The following is a 12,492-nucleotide window of genomic DNA, read 5'->3' as shown; positions in this document are numbered from 1 at the left end:
GGAAGAAAACGCAGTAGAGGAGATGGAAAACAGGAGAGAAAGAAAGCAAGATGGAAACAAGAGGAAAGGCAGGGGCGCTGGTGCGGGGAAGTGAAAAGGATGTACACACATGCGCGTGCGCGAAGGTTTGTTTAAGTAGCTCAAGATAGTTGTTTTATTTTATTTTAAACATATCTTATTTACTTTCTAAAAATAAAATTGAATTGTATTTATTTCAAGGCATTCAGATATCAAAAATCTGATTAGATTCAAATATTATCTAAATAAATTTTTTTCAATCTTTCCAAATCTTAAAGGCTTTTCTAATTATTATTTTCCCTAGACTACTTAAACCAAGCTGAAGATAATATCCACCCACCTATATATTTAAAATAATCATTTCAATGAGTTATCTCATTAGATATTCATTTACAACCTTTCTAATATCTTATTGATATGTAGAATAAATTTTGAATAACATTTCTCATAAATTATTATTGCCTCTGATCTTATTTATAAGCTTCAAATTTAGAAAGGGACGTGATCTATTTTATAAGCTCTGTTTGTCTTAACGTTTAATGCATTTTTTTTATTTTTCTCTTAATTATTTATTCTCTCTTATTGACATAATCTCTCTTATCATATTTCCCCACATATTCTTTATAATCATGTTTCTTATTTTTTACCAGGGCATATTCAAGAACAAAAATATATTTCTAACCATTTATTGCTTTTAACTAATTTTAACTACCTATTTGTTGTCCATGAAGTAGTTATTTGAAACTTATAATAAGGGCCAGACGGAGTACATACTCTTTAAATACATACCTTATATCACAACTGAGTCTTTAAATTAAAAAAAATGAGGATGTTACATTTACAGTCTTAACTAATATTTCCAACAACGTAATTTGATTAATTGCATAAAAAGCAATTTGGGGAATATTTTTGTTAATGCATCCCCCCGTTCCCAACGCTCATCCGTCCCAGAATTTTATTATCAGGTTGTTGCCTCATCAATTTGGTTTTCTACAGCATATGTCTCAGCTCATCTACGACTAAAACGTGCTTCATGCTTCTGTAGCAGCCTATATATAAATGTGTGTGTGTGTGTGTGTGTGTGTGTGTGTGATCCTCAATAAATAATGAAGATGACAACATACCGAAATGTACAAACAGAATTGAGAGCCTCATAAGACGTACACGAAATATATATCCACGTCCTAGCTACCACCGGTCCCATTTATTGGAAGGGCATATTTACTTTGGTCCATAAAAAAAAGGAAGGTCGTGTATAATTATCTGGGGACTACTAATTTATGAAATAAAAATATTTTTTTATTTTAGTTAATAATAGAGAAATTATTATTCCTTTATTCCTATTTATCAGTCACTTCCATTAACATGTTTTACATAAATTAAGAAAAACTTTATATTAACTTTCCATTAAAATATACAACTTTTCAATTTTATCTTTATATATATACCTTTATGCCAATATTTACTGTTCAACAGTACCTTGAACGAGATTGTCTTTAATAGGAGGATATCTATGTCTACAAATATATATATGCCTTTAAAAAAAAAACTACATTTATACTCTTCTGGTTCTATTTATAAGATACTTTCAACATGTTTCATATAAACTAAGAAAAATCTTAAAATTTTCTATTAAAATGTAACAACTTTTTAATTTTATCCCTGTTTAATATATACATTTTTTAAAAAAACTACAGTATTTATTTCTTTGGTCCTATTTATAAGGTACTCTTAACATGTTTTGTACAGAGTAAGAAAAATCTTAAGCTTTATTAACTCTCTATTAAAATATGACAATTTTCAACTTTACTTCTATTTAATACATGTATTTTTAAGAAAATAACTATCTACACTATAATAACTAAAAAACAAAATAGTTCATTCATATTGAAAATTTAATGAAATGATTTATAAATAGAACTAAGAAAAATCTTCTCTATCTACCTTATAAATCAGACCAGCTGAGCACGCTGTAATTAACAAAAAAAACAAAATAATATATTTATGTTAAAAATTTAATAAAATGACTTATAGATAAGATTAAAAAAAAACCATTTTTTTCTGTCTCATAAATGGCATGGTAGGATTACATTCATTAGATTGTGCAATCAATAACAGCAATCAGCTGAACATTTTATGATTAGAAATTGGGAAGTCCCTGTTTCAGCCGAATTTTTTTATGAGGCGTTTGGTATGCTTTCATCTTCTTTATTTATGGAGGATGTTGAGATGCTACAAATACAATGATGTAAAACACAGTTTGACTTGTATCCAAAAAAAAAACACAGTTTGACTTTATTTCTACTAAAGGCTTTCTTCAGCATTCATTTTGAAATTATGCACCCTTCTGTCTCTCACCGTTTTGTTTCTTTCAGCGTTTGCCTTGTTTCCTTGTTTGTACTTTAAAACTTGGAGGAATTACTATTACGTCTTATAAAAGAGATTTAATTATTTAAAAATTTTTTTGTACTTTAAACGCTTTTTATAATCATATATTAGGGGCATGTCTAAAAACATGTTTTAGTTCTTCCCGAAGCTTTGAAAAGGATGTTATAAATAGGTAGGGACTGGGGAGTGACATCTTAAAAAAAAAAAATTGTTTTTTTCCCCAAACTACCATTATGTATTGAAAAGTTTCAACCTTTAAATGTCAATAGTGAGAGGGGTATTTTATGGAAAGGATAAATTTTTGATAGATTAAATACAAACAACCTGGTCCGGAAAAAAAAAAAAAAAACAAAGCAAACAACCACCTTAACTTCTTTGCTTGATATGTGTGCATATGAGAGGTCGTCTTACAATGAGGACCCAAAGTAGGATATGAGTTGGTAAATCAGTGGATAATAAATTTGGCCAAAACAAAAAAAAGAGTGGATAATATGCATAGGATACGATACACATCTCTTAAATAAATTAATTAAAATTATAATAAATTATAAGGACTGTAATTTGATCGTACCTGTGTGCATTAAATGATAGATGAATAAAACACCATATATATGGGTGTGTTAGCAGGCTATGCGATGCCATAAGAGACTGTAATATAATTTTCTTTTTGGAAGATATGGCTTCACAACCAGGCATTCTTACAGATTGGCCATGGAAGCCTCTTGGGAGCTTGAAGGTTTTGCTTTCTTATGCCTATCCTAATATAGCTGCTTTCAGCCTCTTTAACTTTTTTTTTCCCCAGAAAAATTGCTGAAAAATCTCTTATCACAAAATTCATTCTCAAAGATACCCAAAAACTTTGGTGTTTAACTTTTGTTCAGTTATGTGCAATAAATCTTCATGTGTGTGCAAATGTATACATAGTTAAAGTTATGTTATACGCAATTGAAAAAGAATTATACCCGCTAAGGATATAGGTTGCACTTGAGCTTTTAAATAAATTTTAGATACATTTGAACAATAAACTTTGCCAGGGGAATATTTTAAGCAGTTTTCTTTCCTTTTTTTTTCTCAGCCTATTGCTTTTTTCTCGTACTTTTAGTTGTATTTAATTTTCTTAATATATGATCACTTAGCTTTGATTTGCATTCAAAAAGGGGAAAAAATGCTCCATTCTTTTCAGTTACATGAAATATATATTGCAGTTTATATGTGACAAATTTAATATATGTTCGCTGAGGTTTTCTTTTTCTTTTCTTTTTGGGCAATGTTGTGGCATTATGCATTGATGATACTGTAACTCTTCTTCCCCCTAGCTTGCTAAAATTTTCCATCATGATATACCGTCTCTCTGCTCATTATTATAAGAACCCTCTAACTAATTGGCATACTATTTCTGGTCTTTAATATAAGAACTACTTGGAGATTAGATTTAGTTCTAAATATAAGATCTCAATTCATTTTGACTTTCAAGTTGATAATGTTTTCTCTAAAACATCCCTATTCATTATAGTTAAGGGTTCTCACTAAGGGATAATTTCAATGCACAAAATTAGAAAGGGTAGTTCAGGGATGTCAACACATATTGGTTACAATTAATCAACTTAACTAATTTATTTAGTCTCTTTAAATTAGTTATCTAACTCTTATATTGAGAATGAGATGAGGTTGTATGTTAAATGACAATGAAAAAATGTTGACAAATTTGCCCTTGTCTTGTTTATCATATGATGACGACGGACGATGATGGAAATTACTGAAGTACGTGTTACTGGCCCCATGGGTTGTTCAGACCATCATTCACTGTGCGACAGCGTCGCATGAGAGAGACCTCGCTTACTGTCTCATACTTCCAATGTTAATGGCGAGGTTGGTTCACAACCAGATCTGGATATCTGTTTCTCGCCATCGATCAGCTCAAGGCAAAAACAGGATTATTGACAGGGGCCTTGAATTCTCACAAGTTGACAGAGAAAGCAACTGGTTTGGTCCTTTCAAAACTGCTTATAATGTTAAAATTTGTCATAAATTAAAGTTGACATACTATTCTGGTCTTTAATATAAGAACTAAATAGCTAATTTATAAATATTAAAGAAATTAGTTAAGTCGATTATTTAATTTGTCACAAATATATGTTAATCTCGTTAAACCATCCTCTCCAATTATATGCACCGGATCATTAGAATTATCCCTTAATGGGAACCCTTGCAATTAATAGGGATATTTTGGAAAAAATGAGAGATAAAGAGGATTGAAGTTTTACATTTATGAACAGATGTAATCCCCAATTAGTTTTATATTAAGAATTAGAGCTAGTTTATTCTAATATACATTTTATTTAGTTTTAGAAAATAAAATTAGCTGTGTTGTGATTTTTGAATTAGTGCATCATCTTGCTATATACATTAATATTTTATTTTGTTGGTTGTGGAGATTCTTAAACATAACTTCCTTAATTTTTCGAAAATTACATTTTTTTTCAGAATTATACATATCTAACCCCCCGGGGGGGGGGGCCCAAAAACATGCAGAAACCTCTGCTCTTGAACCCCACAAACCTACCATAAGTTTAAACCACACATTTCTCCCTGGTAGTAGCTTGAGGGGGAAAAGTCCATGTAGTTTTAGAACAACTTATTAGAGATCTGTGTAATTTATTATTTTTAAGGAATGCTTGTGTTTTTTCTTAAAAAGGTAAGCTTATGTCAATTACCAAAGCTGAAGAGATGAAAAAGGTCTATGTACGTATGTTTATAAATAAATAAATAAAAAGGTCCAACTTAATTTTAGGTTTTAACAAAGCTAAGAAGAGCATACATTACAATTTAATTATTATAATTATTATACCTATATTTTATATTGAGCGATAATTTTAAATCCAAATCTCCAATTCACTTAACACGTATATATCATCCCCTAGCTACTCTTAAACGATTTCCATATTTGAAACTATATATTGGAGGAGATTCACATTTATGACCAAATTCTGATATAAAAAAGAACTTAGTTGTGCATTCATTTACTTATCGTAATTATATGGTCAAAGTGTACCTTTTTTTTTTTTTAACTTCACATACACCATATTTCATTTTGGTCCCTTAATTTTATAAAATGTTTTTTTAGTCATATAACCTTAACACTGTTAACAAAAGATACTGACATCAAACTTTTAAATATTGACAAAACATTTTCAAATCTTGCTGTGTTAAGTTTAATTTAAAAATAACAATAATCGGCACAAAAAATCATCATTTGAGACTAATGGTATTAGGTTTAAAGACTGAAAAGTTAAATCATAAAATTAACCAAATTAAAATCTTGTATAAAATCAAAAGACAAAAAGTATGCTTTTGCAGTCATATTTATTCATTATTTTTTTTTTTTTTTAATTCGTTTTAAATGCACCCTCTGCATTCACGTGTGAATAGGATCCGTATAATTAAGAATTAAGAATCAATAATATCTCTAAACTACAAATAGTCAAGTTAAAAATATTGATCTAGCCTTGGTTTGGAATGTATGATATATGCAGGGATGACTATATTTTGTTGACTGGACATATCATGTGCTTAGCATATACGATGCTTCCTGAGGTTGCTAATCACTTACCCGTATGGAGAGCAGATGGTGTGGTTCTCGTGGCTTTATCACATGCTGGTCCAGTGGAGTTTCTTTATTATTGGTTTCACAGAGCACTTCATCACCACGTTCTTTATTCTCGCTACCATTCTCACCATCATTCTTCCATAGTCACCCAGCCTATTACTGGTATCATACTCTTCATTCATAGTTTTCCTCATTTTCTTTTTAATTTATGTTGTGTTGTTGGGAAGAGTTGATATTTGCTTTGGATTGATCAATTTATCAGGGGAATGACAATTGGTTTCAAAAGGTCAATTTAATGATAATTAATCAATGCCAAGTTGCTCTAGTGGTAGTGCCACTAGCTATGCTGGGATAAGGTCATTGATTCGAGCTTAGTATTGACATGTTTGTATATGCGTATGTATTCAATTGTATATAATGAAAAATAGTTAAGTCTGAAGAAGTTTGCTGAAGGATGACACTCCCTCTAGCCTAAACTTAATAGTTAGTAGAGGTGTTTACTTTAGTTCTAAATGTAAGACCTCAATCTAGTTTGTCTTTAAAAGATAATTTTTTTCCTCAACTCTCGTTGATTGCACATATGAAGAGGGTTTTTATCTATGAATAATTTTTAATGCAAATAATTAAAAGGAGTACTTTAGAGAAACCAACACGTTTTATTACAAATAATGAACTTAATTTTCTTAATTCTTATAAATTAGTTATGTTGCTCCTATATTAAATACTGGAAAAATATCCAAATATGTAGATAGTTACAAATATAAATGTCTCATTTGCAAATCAAATTATTAATTTTCTTAAGTCACTCCTAATTATTTTCACCTGAGTTTATCTAAAGTTGTACGAATTGATATTTGCAATTCATCTTTCCACAAGATTTTCTTAGATCTCTGCCATCATCAAATTAATTTTTTGAGACATAAGTGTACATTCGCTCTATTTCTTATTTCTTATTTCTTATTTCTTTTACATACCCTTGATGTTATTACTGCGATTATTTTACAGCTGTTGCTCATCCATTCGCTGAGGTCTTAGCATATGTTGCTCTATTCGCAATACCGCAATTTGCAACATTGTTCACAAAGACAGCCTCCATTGCTTCGGTTTATGGTTACTTGTTTTATATCGATTTCATGAACAATTTGGGTCACTGCAACTTTGAGTTCCTTCCAGAGAAGCTCTTCTTGCTCTTCCCCTTTCTGAAGTATCTCGCTTACACTCCATCGTAAGTCTCCTCATCAATTCCTTGTGCCTTCATTATGAGAGCATGTTAAGTCCCACATCCACTAATTAAAATATAGACTATGATATATAGTTCGAGGTGGATATGCTTTAGATGCCCTTACAGTAGATCCTCCACAGATTCCCCAATTATTAAAGGGCTATTCTTTTGGGACTATTACAATTTCAATTTATCATCGTTCCCGCTATGACTGCAACTTACCAAAAATAGGGACTGCACTTCAATTCAATACTTTAGGTCTATAAGAAAATTAGATACAAAGGTACCGTGGGAAGCATTAAAAATGAGAGATAAGGATTGTGATTGATATTGAAAAAATAATGTTTAGCATGAAAAGTTGCTTGTTATATGGGATTAGGCAAACCCATGAAAGTAGGATTGAGCCTTAATTACTTATATGACAAACAATTACTCATGCTAAAGACTTTTTTAATAATTTTTTTCAATCGCAGTCCTAGTCCATATCCTTCATTTTCAATGCTTCCTACCAAACGGGACCAAAGAGATCTCAAGGAATTCAAGTTTTTATATTACTTCCGATTTCTTAATGCAATTAAGAGCTATTTATTTAATATGAATAGATTAGAGAAGCTAAATAAATTACTTAATTTTAGAAAATATCACATGATCTTCATAAAATATTCTTGTATAACTTAAATTATATATCAATTTATAAGTTAGATAAATTAATTTTAAAAAAATAAATATGAGAGATGAAATGAATTAAGGTTTTAGGACCGAAATCAACTCAACTAGCTCTTATAGATAGGATCAAAGGGGTAACTTTTATAACTAAGAGTTGTAAATGATGTATCCCGCCTAGTAAAATATGAAAGTTCAATTTGCATTGTAAATATAAATTGTTGAATTTGACTTGTAAATACGAATGTTTGGCTAAGAAATATTAATTATTTTAGAACCTTTTTGTACCATTTAATTTTCTTAATTGGCATTTATGATTATGCAATTATCATAGTGAATCAATAATTGAATAGTCGTTCAATCAACAATGACAAACTCAAGATCAATTTGTGGACCACAGGTTTCACTCACTGCACCACACCAAATTCAGGACAAATTACTCTCTTTTCATGCCAATATATGACTACATTTATGGCACTGTGGATGAATCCACAGATGAAACTTATGAAATGTCTTTGAAGAGATCAAAGGATTCACTTGATGTGGTTTACTTAACCCACCTAACAACACCAGATTCTATCTATCATCTTCCTTTAGGCTTCGCTTCCTTGGCCTCCAACCCTCAAACACCAAAATGGTATATTTGTTTCATGTGGCCCTTCACTTTTGGTTTTATAGCAATGGCTTGGATCTTTGGTCGAACATTTGTTTCAGAAAGGAACACTTTCAACAAGCTCAATTTGCAGTCATGGGTCGTACCAAGATTCACAAAACAAGTAAGAATTTTCCATATTATAATCTATTGCTTAATCGTACCTCAATCTGGGAATGGTTCAGATTATAAAAAGGTATTGTTGTTATTTTAAAGAACTATAGATTTAACTGTGATAGCTGTGGGTTGTAGAATTTATCTAGTTTGAAGGGCTTTGAATTGTCTCATGTTCTTTATTTTCTTAAACCCGAGAATAGGCTGTAGAGATCTTTATTTTCTTAATGATTGTCCTTTATTCTCCGACTTTGTAACTTGAACTTCTTGTTTTTGAATGCATTTTGACTTTATATCAAAAAGGAAAGAATTGTCTTATGCTCAAGAAACTCTAAAGAATCTGAAATAATGAGGCAATCACACTTACATGAAAATGATGACTAAGATCCTAGACAAGATTGAAATTGTTTAGTCACTCAAATCTTAAACATAAGAGCTGGCACAAATATTTGTTTTGATTCTAAACATAAGATCTAAATCTATCTTATCTTCCAAATCTATATAATTTTTCTCTCAAAATCCTCTCTATTGATTGCACATATTAATTAAAGTTTTCAATTAAAAAAAATTAATATCTAATGCAATTGATTGAAAGGTGAGCTTTAGATAAGCCAACACACATTTTTTCACAAATAACCAAATAATTTTCTTAATTTTTTATATTAGTTATCGATTTAACTCTTACATTTAGGATAAGAACGAATATTATATATGGGATCCAGGACCTATCATTGATGTTCTGATTGTGTGTTATGCAGTATTTGAAAGGACAAAGCACATCAGTGGACAAATTAATTGAAGAGGCAATATTAGAGGCTGAATTATCTGGAGCTAAAGTTTTGAGTCTTGGGCTTCTTAATCAGGTAATTAGAAATAAAAAATATTACACAAACCTTCAGTATATAGGTTTTTTATGATGCAAAATCATGTATACATTGGCAGCAAGAAGAGTTGAATGGATATGGGCAACTTTACATCCATAAGTTTCCAAAGTTGAAGATAAAAGTTATAGATGGAAGTAGTTTGGCTGCAGCAATTGCAGTGAACAGCATTCCCAGGAGCACAAGTCAAGTGCTTCTGCGAGGCAACTTTAATAAGGTTTCTCTGGCTATATCCAATGCTCTCACCAAAAGAAATGTTCAGGTAATTAGTTTCATGCACTTTTGCAGAATAAGGGCAATGCAATTATATAAATAAGGTTTTCAATGCACTCCTTTTATAAAATCTTGTTCTTTTTTATTTATACTTTATACTTGCTTACTGTAAAACTGCATTTTTATAATAAAGGGTGAGGTAGCATCTAGCACCCTGATATTTTTTTCTAGGGCCATATAGCATCCTAATCTGATAGTGTGTCTAACACGCTGATACTTATTTCATACTCTTCCAGTTCTAAATATAAGACCCTTATACTAGTATGTATAAGGGTTTTATATTTAGGACCGGAGGAGTATTATGTTAATCACAGTTGAAAAACTGCCTTTGAAGAAGAATCATGCCGCTGTTCCAAATTAAAACAGCACTCAAAATTTGAGTCACAAACTCAAATTTTGGGGGTGGTATTAGTTTGATTCCGTTTAAATTTTGGGAAGAATTCTGTAAGTACAGAGAAAAGTGGCTGGGCAAATTTAAGTTAACAATTTCCTTAATTTTTTGTGAAAATAATAGAATTTTCAAGAAAAATTATATTTACTTTTTCAAGTTGCTGGTGATTACAAGCAGGTAACTATATTAAACAAGGATGAGACGACGAAGCTACATTCAAGACTCGAGTCCAAAGTAGATCTTACTCTCACTGCTACCTTCGATGCCAAGGTAAATATTGTTAAGAATCAAATGACTTCCTTTATCGCCATATTTCTCTCATAACGGATGGTTTATTCAGTTATATTATATAAATTTATGAATTTGTTTTTCTTATTTATTAGAGAGATGAGTAATACTAACTTGAAATTACAAGTAGATCAAACCTGTGGCTTTTTAAAGGAGTTTTTAAGTCATTAGGCTATATATATAAGGCCATTGACAACCTATAAACATGTTTAAAATACATTTTGCTCCATCAACCGATTCACAAGACGTACCAGAAAAACATTTTAGTGGTAACCGCGAAAGCAGCAAGCTAATGAAATAGTTGTGTTTAAAAATGTGGCAATGTTGCCTCAACTCATTAACAAATTGAAGTTAATTTTGATCGTTAAAAATAATTAGCCACCTCAATATAAATAAGTCAACAAATGGTTAAAATTAACTTTATTAACGGGCTGGAGTAATATTGGTATATTTTTAGACCTTTGGGGCAACATCGAGTCTAAAAAAGAATTGGGGGCAACATCACTTTTGAGTGAAAATATATAGATAAAATTAGACCTCCATCCTTAATAAAATTAAGGGATTATTGAATTGAAACTTGAAATGTTTAAATATATACTTTTGTTTTTTGAAGATATGGTTGGTAGGAGATGGATGGGATGAAAATGAACAGATGAAAGCAGCAAAAGGATCGATTTTCATACCATTTTCTCAATTTCCTCCGAAGAAAATGCGAAAAGATTGCTTCTACCACTATACTCCTGCCATGATGGCTCCTTCCTCATTCACCAATACGCATTCTTGTGAGGTTAGTAGTACGTATAGCCACCATAGTTTTTTTTTATAATAATTTTTAATTAGATCAATATAAATTGAAATAGAATGGATGTTCTAAAAATAGATGGAAGGTCTATATAATGTTAGCAAAATTTAAATAAGCCCAATTAATGTCTTGTATTCCATTCATGAAAGCCATCATTTAATATCAAATTGCTTTAATCTTTCACTTCCAAATCACAGAACTGGCTGCCAAGGAGAGCAATGAGTGCTTGGCGAATAGCAGGAATAGTGCATGCCTTAGAAGGATGGAACGTACATGAGTGTGGTTCTGCCACTTTCGATATCACTCAAATATGGCATGCAACCATTCGTCATGGTTTCCAACCTTTGGAAATGGAAAGTCCCTTTTAATTTGATCATTCCCATGAATCTAGATATGCATGAATTAAATAAATTCGAAGCTGCTTTATATTGTTATAATGAACTATTGCTTTGGTTGCCAGTGGTGTGGCGACTGGCAGTAGTGTGATATCTATCGCAATCTGTGGGTTTTTTTTTTAAATAATTTGTCTACTATTTATTATTTAACTGGATCCCCATTTCGGTTTTAGGGTTTCTGTTATGGGTTGGATTTGTTTGTGTTGATTATTTCATGTCGATATGTAGGTGCTCATCTATCTGCTGTCTTGTTTGAATAAAACTAGCTTTCTTTTGGCTAAAAGAAAAAAAATGGCTGCTCTCTCTCTCCCCTCTATGCACCGACACAACACGTCATTGTTTGTCCTCTTAATTTGCTTCCCAATTTTAGGGATGGGGTTAATAAGATGCAAATTTGTCCTATTCAAGAGCATTGACTGCCCACAAGTTTTTTGGATATAAATTTATTATTCCAAAAATTTAAAAACATACCAATATAATATTGTTCCCTACGGTTAAAAATTTAATATTAACCATTAAAATAATGGCATTAATCAATAATATTTTTAATGATAAGGAACAATATCATCATGATTTTCAACTTCCAATACAAATTTGCACTAAAAAAACTTTCAAGTGCTCAACGGTTCTTAATAAAAAATTTTAGAACAAATTTACATCTTAACCCTTCATATATGTGTGTGTGTGTATATATATATGAACCTCGTAAGTATGATTATATTTTTCATATTATTCTCTTCTTCTAAATATATAAATATGTATAAATGTAGTGAATCTATAATTTATGAACATTTTAGA

At 30.7% G+C, this 12,492-nt stretch overlaps 1 protein-coding gene across 1 annotated transcript; it reads left to right on the top strand.

Annotated features, from left to right (window-relative positions):
* The first annotated feature begins 3,082 nt into the window (after window positions 1-3,082).
* LOC114743300 (very-long-chain aldehyde decarbonylase CER1-like) lies at window positions 3,083-11,667 on the top strand. Its single transcript, XM_028931502.1, has 10 exons — window positions 3,083-3,142; window positions 4,292-4,389; window positions 5,940-6,175; window positions 7,019-7,238; window positions 8,299-8,674; window positions 9,423-9,527; window positions 9,607-9,807; window positions 10,387-10,479; window positions 11,111-11,284; window positions 11,497-11,667. The coding sequence occupies exons 1-10, from the start codon at window positions 3,083-3,085 to the stop codon at window positions 11,665-11,667; spliced, it is 1,734 nt and encodes a 577-aa protein (XP_028787335.1).
* Window positions 11,668-12,492: the final 825 nt, after the last annotated feature.

This window comes from Neltuma alba, unplaced genomic scaffold, assembly GCF_004799145.2.
Source record: "Neltuma alba isolate B1F8T4 unplaced genomic scaffold, ASM479914v2 tig00003988_pilon, whole genome shotgun sequence".
In the NCBI taxonomy this organism is placed as follows: domain Eukaryota; kingdom Viridiplantae; phylum Streptophyta; class Magnoliopsida; order Fabales; family Fabaceae; genus Neltuma; species Neltuma alba.
The sequence above is the reverse complement of the archived record's forward strand: the minus strand, read 5'-3'. Positions and strand labels throughout refer to the sequence as shown.

Excerpts from the sequence above, each read along its gene's own strand:
- LOC114743300 (XM_028931502.1), top strand. The coding sequence starts at position 3,083 with ATGGCTTCACAACCAGGCATTCTTACAGATTGGCCATGGAAGCCTCTT. Across the intron at positions 4,390-5,939 it reads GTTGACAGAGAAAGCAACTG|GGATGACTATATTTTGTTGA; the intron begins GTTTGGTCCTTT and ends TGATATATGCAG. Across the intron at positions 9,528-9,606 it reads GTCTTGGGCTTCTTAATCAG|CAAGAAGAGTTGAATGGATA; the intron begins GTAATTAGAAAT and ends ATACATTGGCAG.